At 35.0% G+C, this 13,522-nt stretch overlaps 2 protein-coding genes across 2 annotated transcripts; both read right to left on the minus strand.

Annotated features, from left to right (window-relative positions):
- Positions 1–93: 93 nt before the first annotated feature.
- LOC148158392 (uncharacterized) lies at positions 94–5,821 on the minus strand. The gene is made up of 7 exons (XM_088007105.1): positions 5,649–5,821; positions 5,108–5,266; positions 4,324–4,647; positions 3,357–3,392; positions 2,461–2,553; positions 2,308–2,372; positions 94–2,224 (listed from the first exon to the last, which is right to left on the minus strand). Exons 2-7 carry the CDS (start codon positions 5,139–5,141, stop codon positions 2,153–2,155), a joined length of 624 nt encoding a protein of 207 aa, XP_087863231.1. The 5' UTR covers positions 5,142–5,266; positions 5,649–5,821; the 3' UTR covers positions 94–2,152.
- Positions 5,822–7,249: 1,428 nt separating this feature from the next.
- Positions 7,250–13,011, minus strand: LOC106932964 (uncharacterized). The gene is made up of 6 exons (XM_088007517.1): positions 12,897–13,011; positions 11,073–11,402; positions 8,761–8,907; positions 8,004–8,099; positions 7,831–7,859; positions 7,250–7,680 (listed from the first exon to the last, which is right to left on the minus strand). Exons 1-6 carry the CDS (start codon positions 13,009–13,011, stop codon positions 7,573–7,575), a joined length of 825 nt encoding a protein of 274 aa, XP_087863643.1. The 3' UTR covers positions 7,250–7,572.
- Positions 13,012–13,522: the final 511 nt, after the last annotated feature.

A 13,522-nucleotide genomic window follows, 5' to 3' on the forward strand; every position in this document is an offset into this window, starting at 1 on the left:
GATCGTCTGTTGCCCCTGTCACAGCTTTCAAGCCTAGTCCATGTTCCAAGTAGTCTTCTGGTTTCCTGATCCTGCCTGTTTTTTGACCACTGATTTTTGCCTTTTTCCCTCTGCTCTGAAGATTGTGCCCTCCTGTTGCTGAACCCTGCCTGGTCCTGACCCTGCCTCCTGATTGCCGTCTATTGGATTACTTTGCCTGAGAAACCCCTGTGCATGACCCTGGACTGTGTTAACGACTGGCCTCTGGTTTGTGGATTTTGTCCCTGTCATCTAGTTCCTCCCTGAGTCCCCGCGGCCCCCCTCTGCCCTTTCACCCTACCCTCTCCAAGCTGGCTTCCTGACCCCTCTGGCCCTCCACCTCCTCACTCACCAGTGTGACCACTCCTTTTCCCTTTACTTAGTAATAAACCTTTTGATCTGATCTCTGGTCTTGGCTGCGTTTTGGGTTCTGGCTGATTTTCGCATACACGTTACACTTACAATTTCAGCTGGAAAGGAGAACGTGCACTGACTGTTATGGTTGCCATTTATGCCAGCTTTAATAAATGTCTGTTATTTTCCACCTTTCCTGAAATAACTTGAATGATCGAATATTAATCCCTCATCGGGAAATAAAAAAATTCAGTACAGTCTGTCCAAGAGCAAAAAACAAACATAAGACATGAGTAGGCGGGTGCCTGAGGCTGCAGCCATGGGGTCCTCCACCACAGACCACCACAGTGAGCAATGCTGCCTCCTGGTGCATCACATCAACCTAGATTGCTGTTCTGGGTGCCAACAGAGGCAGTGAGTTGAGGGTGAGTGTGTGTTTGTAGCTATGCAAGTCTGTGTGAATGCATGTGTGCATTTTTAAACAAGTCTGTGAACACTGCGCCAAATTACACCAATGTAAACCCAGAAGAAAGCAAAACAAAATGTGAATGTAAGAAACACATTATCACAACAGCATCATCTTATCAACAAGGCCAGATGAGTTTATGCAGAAGATTCTGGGAAATGTGGGAAAGTGAAAATATGAACCTCAGGTTTATGTTTACTGTGATCCACATCAGCAGCTTGATGTAGCAGCTGTTCTTCCTCGGTTCAGTTTATATTAAAAATAAAACACAGATTACATTTACAAACAAAAAAAATCACATTACAGATGAAGTATTAAAATACTATGTTCTGTTTTCCATCACTTTTAAAGAGACAGATTTTGGTTTAAGATAAGGGAAAAAAATCATTTCTCTAGTGTAACAAAAATAAATTATACCTATGATACTCATGTAATCACATACATGTACAATAACATTTCTACATTCATTAATACACAAACACATATAAGCCTGTTGCTATTAGCAATAAATCAATTAGTTGCATAATAAATCAAAATGAACTCAATAATTTCCACCTGCATGATTTATCACTTTTCTCTTTTCTCTCTTTCTACCAAAATTGAACCATTAAAGTCATCAGCCTGGTGCTTTGGTCTCAACTAGCCCTGTTTGTTAAGGGGAGTTTTTCCTCTCCACTGTTGCCACATCCATGCCGGCTGCATCCAGGAGGAATGAACGCTGCAAGTCAGAATCGATACAATGCGTTTCCTTAGATTTAAACTTTTTGTTTTTACTAATTTGAACTAATTTTTTTACTAAGTTAAGAGAGCTTAATACTTAATGTTTAATAATTATTAATTGGAATGTATGCCTGATTGAATTGACATGATGTCTTTGTAAGTACTTTGCATACAGAGGAGTTTTCAGTTAGATTTTCCTTCTTGTATTTGTCTGAGGTTTTACAAACGATGCAAAACTGAATTACAATTAAAACTCTTTTTTACAGACACACAGATACCTTCTACAAATGTCCAAACATTGATTAGAATTATTTTTGCAGATGAATAAATCTTTATTTCTCAGACATTTCATTTCACTAAGCTACAAAACTTGATTTGTAAGCACAAGATTATGTGCTTACAGATCAAGTTTGTAAGCTTTTTTGAGAAAGTTGTTGAGCTTTGCTAAGGTTTAGCGACACAAACTGAAGAGCTGAACCCGTCTGGAGTCTCCTCTGATCTGATGGCTTTTTGCTGTTTTGGTGAACAGAACTGGTGCAGAACTTGAATCTATTAATGAAAACGTTTATTTTAATTCCTGGAATGCCGTTGGCCTCAGAGGTTATAGTAAAGTTGTTGTTGACCGTCGGGTGGAGGCGTCCGGTTTGTAAACTTTGAGGCAGAAAACTGTAAGAAGGATAAAATTCAAATTAAGATCATTAATTAAAAATTAACCTCCAGTTTAAACAAAAACCAGGATGTTGATCCACCTCGGTGCGTCTCCGTCTCCTATTGTTGTTGCTGCTGCTGCTTGACTGCCTCCTGCTGGTCGAACCTATGCAACACGGCTCAGATGTCATCTCATTCTTTTCCTGGTGTTTTCTATTAAATAAATCCTGAAATGTATTTTAATGTCAGCTTACCATCAGATTCCCTCATTGTTTTCCATTTGTAGAGGAGCAGCACAGCTGCAGCAAATAATGCAGGAACACATAAAGCCACAGGCAGAGCATAGCCTGAATGAGAGGGAAGGAAGATCAGCTGCTTTAACACCAGATAAATACAGGTCAAAGGTCATAATCCTCTACACATGTTTGGGAAATGATAACTCTTTGTTGCAATTAAATTATTTGGCAGAGAGGAATTACAGTGTCTGATGTGATGTGAAATTTACAGGTTAAGTTGGTTCTATGGGCTATACGAGACATATTCATTAAAATTTTTTGCAAAAAATCTTAGATAATGATATTTCAGTCTGCTCAGTTCTGATTGTTTTGAGCTGTTTTAGGGCTTCTGTCACTTTAAATCCAAATAAACTGCTGCTGGGCCCAACTCAACGTTTACACCCGTACGTGAAAATGGCTGCAAACAGATACACAATTATACAAACCTACATCTTTGAAAAGCAGAAGTGGAGCCTCCTGACCAATCAAAATGAATAGAACAGGTAGTTTCTGGATGGTAAGTCAACAACAAAACGCCTGTCTTTTCCAGCAGCCATTGTACAGCGGTGAAACCAACTGACCAAACGTGCTGGAGCTCTGCTTGTGTTGCTAGGTAATGGGTTGGGCTAAGGTGATTTGTGATGTTACATTACGGGGGGTTTTAAAACGGCTCATTTTTCAGACACCAAAAAAATATGAAATTATTGCCCAAAAATATCTGGGTGTGTTTTAAAAGTGCTTGGACTGTTTTTAGAAATCGTAGAAGCTGAAATGGAAATACAAAATGTGTAAAATGTGAATTTTATTTAATAGGTCCCCTTTAAGTATTAAATGCTGAAGCTAATGCATAGAGCTTCAGTTTTGCAGGTCATGACCTTTCGCCTCTGTCTGCTGCTCCAGCTCCTTCCGATCTGTGAGTGAAAACAGAGAAGAAAAATGTATCTGTGACAGTTATGGCTAATATACTGAGGCATAAATTAAAAACTTAGTGACAGGTGCTGTGGGTGATCTTTAAAACTTTAGAAAAGAAACAAATAAAGCTAACAGGTGAAAGATAATCATTAAATATCCTTGATGTAAAATTGAATATCATAAAATTTTTTAATTTTATGATTTTTTTACTCTGAATATTGAGAAAACCACACAGATGTTTTTGTTGTTTTCCACGAATCTGCAGAACATTGTTCAGTTATTTGTTCAAACTGGCCAGAAAATGCTACTGGAGGAAAAATCAATACACTGCTGCACAAACAGGTATTTAAAAAAGCTGAAATTTTGAGATGAATCTCAGAAATATTCTAGCAAAAAAAACAAGGAAATTTCTGGGTTTGAAAAAGTCAAAATTCTTTTACTTTTTCAAACTTTCATATTTTTATGTAAAATTTCTGAGCTTTGTCTCAGATTTATTGAATTTTTTTTAACAGAAATTTACTTTTCCATTCTTGTTTCTGTCTATAATGTCCCTAATACGTAAATAAATGACGTGCCAATAGTGTCGTTTTTTGTTCTTCAGAGATATTTTAAGAGCTGGTTGAGCTACAGTGAACCTCATGAACCCAGGATGGTAATTCCACTTCAGCAACAACAAAAACTCTAAAATCAGTTTATTGTGGAAGAAGTTATATTCATTCAACATCAACATTTTGACATTTGATCTCAGTTCTGCTGTAAGCCATTTACTCCAATCTGGCTGAAGCAATTGATTCCACTTAAAGTTATTTTATTGATAAATAAACTTCATGTTTATGAAGGTATAACTGGAATACCTTTTTCTGGCATTTATTTTAAAAGATTTGTTTGATAACTAATGGGGTATTAATCCTGAATAAAAATAAAACTCACCATCTGTGACATTTACGATAAACTCCTGGCGTGAATCAATCATTAAATGCCTTTTTAATCCGCACCAGTAGCGCCCGGAGTCGGACTGCATCAGCTGCGAGATGTTCACATACAGAACAGTAGAAGAAGCTGGAAAGGTTCCTTCTCTGTAACTGATGCTGTATCGGCCATTTTGAGCCTCCGTAGCTTCGGTTTCAATGAGAACATCTCCGTTTTCACACGGATCCCTGCAGACGTACTTCCCTCTTCCAGACAAAGCGAAGGAGCATTTCACTGTGATGCTTCCTCCTTTAGTTTGGATCAGTGTTTTCGCACCACAGAGAGCTGGAAGAAAAGCCAACAGTTAACATTTAATGTTGGAACAAGCTGTAGATCTTCTCAGCACACTGCAAAAAACACAAAACCTTACCAAGATTTGACTAGTTTCATCTACAAATACCTTAGTACATTTAAAATAAGAAAAATATATGCAAAAATTTATATTTTGCAGATAAGTTATATGTAAGTTCATTTAGTCTTTTTTCAAGTTTCACAAGAAAGTGGACCAAAAATAATTGGTAACATTTTTGTTTTTGCAGTGTAACAAATGCTTCTGAATGCATTTGTTTCTGCTTTTACAGTTTTGTATTCTTACAAAGTAGGAGAATTATCCAAACCAGGAAGCTGTTGCATAGTACCAAAACATTCTTGGATTTGTTGTTTCTACTGTATTTTTATTGAGGAAAATAAAAATATGGAATTATAAAGATGCAAAATCCTACATGTTTTAGGCATCTTTTCTTACCTGACAGGAGGCAGAAGATGAAAGCTTGTTGCATTTTTCTTTAAAATCTCTTTAGTCTCCAGAAGGAGGATTTCAACTATTTAGTCACATGCAGTCCATACATTTCTGACCAATGAGGAATTACCTGCTAAACAGTCAAATGGCTCTCTTCCTTTTTCACTGCAAAAACACAAAATCTATTTTGTTTAGATTAAAGTGAAAATACCTAATTTACAAGTAACTTTTCATCAAGATATCGGAGCTTGTTTTCATTCAATAATTCCTTAATATAAATGAAAAAGTACTAGTACAATTGGCAAATTATTTTACTTGTAACATGGGAAAAATGTCTAGTTAAAATTTAAATAATCGACTAGTTGAACTAGAACTTTTTCATAATTAAGGAATTATTGACTTAAAACAAGCTAATGTATTTTGCTGAAAAGTTAGTTGTAAGTTTAGTTTTATGTGTACAAGATATTTACACCAGAAACTGGTCTAAAAATAGTTGGTAGGTTTTTGTGTTTTTGCAGTGTGGTGGTTTTATCTTCCCCAGCCTCACCTGGTTTTCTGATGAAGTTGCTTCCAGATTCAGCTGCAGGTTTTTATTTCCACATCATAATCAGAGACGCTCGTCTTGTTTAAAAACATTTCTGTGATGTTTCTGTTTGTTATAGTCGGTGCCTGTTTTCACCACGTCCCCAATCTGAGGATCAGTTTCTCCACCTGACATCTGAAAGTGGATTTAAAGCTCAACTCGTTCATTTTCTGCCTCTGGAGAAGTTTTAAGTGAAATAAGACGATGCAAACTGATTCATAAACATCTCAATTTACCTGCTGATACTTAAAGCAAGGCGGCACCAGTGATCCCAATCTGTTATTTTCTCTTTAATAGTCAGATCAGATATTAAAAATAAATCAGTTTTTTCCTGTTCCTTGAAAGCAAATCGGTTTTCTATAAAACTCATCCACAAATTTTGTTGCTTGATGCATTTGTTTGGAAATGAAGGTCAGGACAGACACCAAGGTTCCAGATTGGTGAGGAATTTACAGAAAGCATCAAAAATATTCGTTTTCTATTGAAACCACAAGGCGTTCTCAGTTCCTGACCGAGTTTAGCTCCATTGTGTCACTGAAGGTCATATTTTTTCAGTTCCCCTAATATTTTTCACACCGATTATTACAGCAAGTTAGAACACAAACTTAAATTGATTTTTATTAGGATTTAATTAACAGAAAAATAAATATTAATTGTAGTTAATAAAAAACAAAAAATACAAAGTTCTAGAAGTTGTGGCTTAAATGTGTATTCATACCCCTTTACTCTGATACCCCAACACAAAGTTCAATCAACTTAATCTCAGTATGAATCCAGCTCCAACAAATCTGACTTTTATGGAACAGTGTCAAAATTTAGTCCCATTTAAGTCAAGTTTATTTTTTATATTACATTTCAGCCACAATATGGTTAAAGTTCTTTACATCATAAAAAAACACAAAACAGTCAAAATTATGAATCATTTTGTCAAATTCCATCATTAAAATTGTCAAGCAAATACACATTAAATAAGCCTTGATCTACAGTGTTTCAGCAGTTTTGTAGTTTTCTGGAAGTTTGTTTCAGATTAGAGGAGCATAAAAACTAAATGCTGTTTCTCCATTTTTGGTTCTGGTTCTGCGGATGCAGATTAGACCAGGATAAAGAAAACTTGAATGTTGTGGAAGTTTGTCAAGAAGCAGGTTGGGAATTGAGCAAATCTGAAGTATTTTTGTCATATTGGCAGAAAAAAAATGAGGAAACTGTTGAAGGAAGAGACAGCAATTATGGGAAATATTGCATGAAATATATGTCATAGAGAAGTTAACAGGAAAAATAATTTTTTCTAATAAATTACAAGTTAAAAAATGTTTAATTAAATGGGCTGTGTTATGTATTTTCTAAGCATGTTGTTGTATTTTATGGGAAAATCAAGTACACTGAAAAAAGAGACTCGAGCTCTAACTTTAAATTTATTTATTACATGTAACCAAATTAAGTTTATGTTTAATATCACGATTTAATAAACTTAATATATATATATATATTTTTAAAAAAAAACTTAATTTGATTACTTGTAATAAAAAAATTTTAAGTCGTTAGGTCTAATTTCTTTTTTCAGTGTATCTGTTACCTTCAGTTATCAAAATATATCAAATATGACTTCAAGAAAATGTGACCTTTTAATATAATGCCTTCAAATTGGGCCACTGTCTCTTTAAGAAACTCCTGCTCTTTCTGAAACTCCGCCTACTTTCGGCTCAATGGTTGCCATGGAGATTAAAGAATTTCACAAAGAGGCATGAAAGAATCAAGGCAACAATCCAGGTATGTTTTTGAGGAGAGAAAAACATAACATGATGTAAAGCTAAAAAAATATATATATATTTTTACATAATACTGCCGCTTTAAAGCACTAATAAAGTGGATGTTGTAGAAACTTGGCATCCTAAGTGAGAGTTAAATAAGTTGGTTCCTGATCCATGCTGGCTGGATCAAGGTTTTGGTAGTGGGAGTCTTCAGATCTGGATCCTAGTGCCCAGTTTTCATACGTCACCTGAAATAAAAGAGAACAAATGTCTTCTAATGCAACACTGCAGATTAATTTAGTATCTTTTTTTTTCTACTATCTGGGTGTCAGAATCTCTGTTTTTGACTAATTCTGGTAAAAGTTAAACTTAACCAGAGTCTTCAACCTTCATGTTACCTCTGTGTCTGACGTTCTCGTGTCTGCACCTGAGGGAAAGAAAAGGTGAACAAATGTAGAAGAATAAATAAAAATGTGAAAAACTGCTTCCCATAATTTTAATTTGTAAAACACTTTTGCTTGTTGGTTGCATTTAAATTTGCACGTTAAATAAGTCTGTAGATGGGGTTTACCATTGGCTCTCGTCCTCCAGTTGTAAAGCAGAATTAGAAACACGGCTATTGAGACGCCAGTCGCCGTGGCAACACCACCGACAATCAGAGGAAGAGCTTGAAGCAAATAACCTCATTTATAATTTCAAAACCAGATGAATATAATTAACTGTAAAACATAAAGAGCTAGGAAATACAAGCATTTCAGTCCATTTTAAGCTCTACAAATTACATCGGGTTCATTTAAAGTAAAATCAGGTTTGGTTTTTGTGAAAATCAAGTAAATAACCAAAACAACAGCGTGTGATATGAAGGTAAATCACCTGATAGGCTGATTTGTTTGGGTGTTGCTGCTGTGGTTGAAGGACTTCCTGCAGTTTCTGGTAAAAACACAAAATAATCAGTGAAGTTTAATTGTCTTTTTGCAAGATAAAGCTTGGATGATATTTATAATGCATGAAAGCTGTTTCATTGTTTCATTATTTATTCTTATTTTCTGTTCTTTGTGCATCTGGATTTTGTTCCCTTAGTTCTGTATTTTTCCTTCCCTCTTGTTTTGCACTTTCTACTTTCTTCTTCATGAATGATTACATTTTCTTCTTTTCTATTTCATCTCAAATGCCCTTAATGGAGAAAGCAAAGGAATCCAATTTGGTAGTAATTTACAATCTTTCAGTTTCAAATATTTCCTCTTATGTCACAGGTTGAAGCTTTAATCTGGGTTTCAGCAGAAACTGTGAATGAACAGAGCAGTAATGCACTTGACTGAGGAACTCACTGTGTAAATCTGTCAAAGCGGTGCTGGAAACCCTCTGAAACTGAAGGCTGCTGACCACTGGATTTTGTGAAGTGAGTTCTGAAGAGTCCAGATTCTCAAACGGGTTCTGTGTTGTTCGTATGAAGTTCACATCAGTAAATGCGTTCCCTTGAAACGACACAGAAATTAGTTTCCAAAGTCCATTTTGCTTAATTTTTCATAAATCAGTCATGGTTAATCTGTCTTATACATTGTAGTAAACATCGTCTGCTTGTTGCAGATGCTTTGACCAATCAGAGATTGAATTGGTTGTTCTTTTAAATGGAACATCCAAAAGTGTTATATGATGTTATTTTAATTTAATTTAACACCACAATTGCAAAAAAGTTTTTTTGTTTTTTTTTGTTTTTTTTAACATTACCAGAATATCAACAAAATATGCGCAGATCTGTAATGGAGACGCAGCTTTTGGTTGCAGCTTATGTGGCAAAGTGTTTGGATGTAGATGGGTTTGTGACGTGATGCACTTCAGAGACACAAACATCTCCCAAAAGTTCGTAATTATAAGTTTGAGCCTTTTTTACGTCCAGATTTACCACATCTGGCTTCTTCTGGTGCAGAATTACGAGGCACAAACGCAGCTAAATGTCTCACATGTAGCTGCGTTTCTATTACAGGACAAAACTTTGACGATATTCCTCTGATGTTGAAAAAACACAATTTCGCAATCGGGGTGTTTCCATTAAATAAATAACGAATTAAAATCATACATGCTAAGTTATTTAAAAAAAACATCCAGCGGCATTTTCTTTATCTTTTCCGCCATGATCAACAACATACGGTTGTTGATCATGTGACTCGTGATGCAAAAAAAAAATTCTATTGGAATTTTATAAAATGAATTAATTTCAATACGGGCAAAAAAAATTTCATCCTAGCGCAAAAACATTTTATCAAAGACGTTAACTTTTGTCAAAATAGGCATGTGTCCATGAAGCGGATTTATCCAATTTGCCCCATTATGTAGTCAAGAGAAACTCAGCTAATGACGTAAAAATGCAACATGACCGACTGCAGACGCTTTGAAAACAATTTATCTGAATTAGTTCCACATATGGAAGTGGCACAAATTGGATTTTCTTTTGGGTGAAAAGATCAGAATTGGGCCGCATAGTCTGCTGTAGAAAAGATGGATATGAGTCAGATGTAGACCAAAAAAATGGATTTGGTGTCACATTTGCCTGCAGTGTGAACGTAGCTTTTCTTTTTAGACACTCTTAAACTCACAGGATACTAAACTCCTAACACATGTCCACATTCACTGTCTGCTGTGTCTCATCCGAGTGGTTTGCTTCATAGATATGATGAAATTGTGACGCAGTCAGATACACGTTAGTCACTTTGGGAGCAGCTGCTGAGTCAGCAAGCTGCTCTTACTTTGGCTCAGATTGTGTAAAAGCTGAAGCAACTCATTGCTGCCATGACATCTTCCCACTAATGATGCAGATATATGAGGTTTAGTGTCGACTGATACAGAAAAACACTGCTAAATTTACTTAGAATGATTATTTTGTTGTTTTGTAAATTACAAATTTGTTTGATAACCCAGTACAGCACACTTGAATACACCCAATAGCTTCACAAGCTTGGTCAAACATGTGAAAACAACACAACTTTAATTTGTTCATTCAGTGCAATCAGGAGTTTAACAGCCAATGTGAAATAAATAACAAAGAAACTGACAAAAACGATAAGTAGACTACCTTTGGTCAGACAGGTAAAAAATAAACTGAAGCAAACCTTCTATCAAATCACTGGGAACTTTGTATATGACAGCCATCTTGGTAGGTATCCATAGCTAACTGTCAAGGCAGTTGCTATGGAGTTACTATGACAACAATAAACAATCCACAAGCTCTGAATAAGCTCTGGCCTCTTTCCTATCTCACAAACTTATAAGCACTGTGCTTGCCTACCAAGATGGCGGTTCAAATCACTTCTGGTTCAGGCTTGTGAACAATATATTGGGAATTCTAAATATAATATAAAATAAATTTAAAGATGACGTCTTTCAGAGTGCAAAACATAGAATTAGACTAAATAGATTCACCCTTGTGGATTGGGCACATCGTTACCTAATCTAGAATTTGGTACAGATATTAATATCGGATCAGTACATCTTTACTTTCCACTATAATCCCATTAAAACGTTTTCTACACTAACCAACATTGTGAATTATGTTAAATCTGCAGCTAAATGTCAACAATATTAAGTCTTCAGTGTGAGTGTTTGGCTTTGAACCAACATTGTTTAAGTTTAGAGAGAAACTCACCTTCAGTAACTCTGATCTCAAATATTTCCTCATATACCTCAGACAGCGATGACCCGGCTACTCCACACCTGTACCGTCCAGAATCGGACATCTTCAGCTCTCTGATGGTGACCTGTAGATTTCCATTACGATATCTGAGGTGGAAACTCCCATTTTGAGCATCTGCTGACTTCGTCTCGATGATGATGTTGTTGTTTTTACATTCCTCTCTGCATAAAAATCGTCTGCCGCCTCCAACCAGAGTGAACGGAAACTCAAAGGAGACGTTTTGTCCTTCGGTTGCTGTGTAAATGGGAAATCCTGCTGCTGTGTTACTGAGAAAAGATGCTCCTGGAAAACAAAGATTTAAAAGAGTCAGTGTTTTATGCATTCCTTTGAGTAGGTAACTGCGCCTAGATGTGCTTTTAGTGCAAGTTATGAGATATGCAGGCCTCCAATATGTCTTGAATTTATGTGGAAAAAGCTGTAAAGTTTGGCTTTGACCATATTAGGTCATGTGTCCAGGAACTTTGAGTGGAAGTACGGATATGGCTTAAAAATCAAATCTCTGACTTTTTATACCTTCTATACTCTGTCATACATACTAGATCCGATTTTAATTGTTTCTTTTTTATCTAGAAAAGAATTTGCAAATGACAAAAAAAATATTGTCAAAAAGTAACTTATCATCCCTTCTGTAGGCTGTATGACGGCCAGGCTATGAGAATTTTTGTCTAATTACAAGAAAATAGTCATAATATTATTTTACCAGAGGAGCATCTTAAAATTGTGAAACAAAAAGATGTTTTAATGATTTTTACCTTTCTTTGAAACAGACTCAGTTGTTTACACGATCATTTACTGGTAATTTGATGCTGATGTGTTAAAAGATAAAGTATTTCCTTATCTATAAATCTGACACCAGTTGAAGATTCCTCATTTAAATGTTTTATCTGTTTTTGTGTTGGAGTGCTGATAAAACTACTACTACATTCTCCTGAATATTACGACTTATTCTCGTATTATTCCAACTTTATTCTCGTGATTTAAAATTTTTCCATTGTAGAATTGACCTGAATTGAAAATATAAATAAATAGAAGATGTAAAACACACTTGTGAAACAATAAGTAGGGAAGTATAGTATGTAGTGAATACAAAGAGGAAGCAGGAAGAAAACATGAGGAGAAAAAGAAAAAGCAGGAGGAAAAAAGTAAAGGTTTCATCAATAAAGTTTTGTAGGAACTTTGACTTTTACTGTGTGTGGTTTAGACATGAAAATCTGTTTTAAAACTTTCAAAAACCCAAATACAGGCAACAGGTTACAATGGCAAAAGATAGTGAATCACATTTAAATTATAGTATATTAAAAATTGTTGAAAAAATATGAAGAGAGAAGACTAATCTTTAAACAATCCAAACATTTCTTGATAAAAGAGCTAAATAATCCACAACAGACATAAAAATATTGAAAAAGACCAAAACCAGCTCCGTGGTTGAATTATACGAAAAAAACTCTGAGAATTGTTTATGAAAAGACATGAGTATAAAAGCGGATCATTCATATATTGAGAATTGTTTTATATTAACCAGTTAGATTTAGCCTTTAAGTCTCATTTTTATTAAAATCTCTTAGTTTTTCTTGGTTATAAAATCTCAGTTTAGTCAAAAAAATTTTTTAAACTTATTTCTTAAAAATGCAGCCTAAAACCATTTCTTTATTATAGACAAAATATAGATTAATTCAAACGACTGAAGCGCAAAAATCATTTACATGGTTGTGAATTTGTCATGTGCTGCAGAAACAATGAAATAAACATGTAAACAATAATGAAATCGTTCCCCACCTGTTAGGAAGCAGAAGAACAGAGTTTGCTGTTTCTTCATTCTGAAGTCCAAACTGTGACTGAGGGATTTGTGGTTTGGTTCTCCTCCCTTCCTCTCTTCCTCTGTCACTTTCATGCAGACGCTGGTTGTTTCATTAGCAGATGACGCTAATGCTAACTTCTCTGTCACTTTTTTTTATTCTCTGACTCATCCAAATGATGTTTAATGTGTGATGGGATTTTCTGCTAATGTTTGCAATTTTAGTTGCTACTCAAAAATGATAAAAACACAAACAAAACAAAATTTGGACTCATTTTAAATCGTCTGTTATGTTTTTGTTGTATTTTTTTACTGTGATATAAATTGCTGCAGTAGAAATTGTTCAAGCGACAGTTTTTCCTATATAGTGTAAATACTTTTGAATAATTTTAATAAGTTGAAGATTTGACCACATTATATTTTTGGGGGGGCGGGGGGAGTTGAGCAGAAACAGTAATGCTAATAATTTAAGGGATTTAAATCTTATTCACAATCAATAATAAAAAAATAATTCCCTTAACAAATACTCAAACCTCTCTAACATCTAGTCAACAATTCGATATAAAATAGTTTTGACTTTTTTCTACTGTATTTTATTTCAAAATAA

The sequence above is a fragment of the Poecilia mexicana genome, unplaced genomic scaffold (genome assembly GCF_051168715.1).
Source record: "Poecilia mexicana isolate PSO_F unplaced genomic scaffold, ASM5116871v1 scaffold_7, whole genome shotgun sequence".
Classification (NCBI taxonomy): Eukaryota; Metazoa; Chordata; class Actinopteri; order Cyprinodontiformes; family Poeciliidae; genus Poecilia; species Poecilia mexicana.

Bases quoted from the DNA above. Each gene is read 5' to 3' on its own strand.
- LOC148158392 (XM_088007105.1), bottom strand. From the start codon at position 5,141: ATGCAACAAGCTTTCATCTTCTGCCTCCTGTCAG. The intron at 3,393-4,323 runs GTGAGTTTTATT...TTTCACTCACAG, and splicing joins TATCGTAAATGTCACAGATG to ATCGGAAGGAGCTGGAGCAG. The intron at 2,225-2,307 runs GTGGATCAACAT...TCCTTCTTACAG, and splicing joins GGAGACGGAGACGCACCGAG to TTTTCTGCCTCAAAGTTTAC.
- LOC106932964 (XM_088007517.1), bottom strand. From the start codon at position 13,011: ATGAAAGTGACAGAGGAAGAGAGGAAGGGAGGAGAACCAAACCACAAA. The intron at 8,908-11,072 runs GTGAGTTTCTCT...TGTCGTTTCAAG, and splicing joins TGAGATCAGAGTTACTGAAG to GGAACGCATTTACTGATGTG. The intron at 8,100-8,760 runs GTGAGTTCCTCA...ATTTGCTTCAAG, and splicing joins CGCTTTGACAGATTTACACA to CTCTTCCTCTGATTGTCGGT.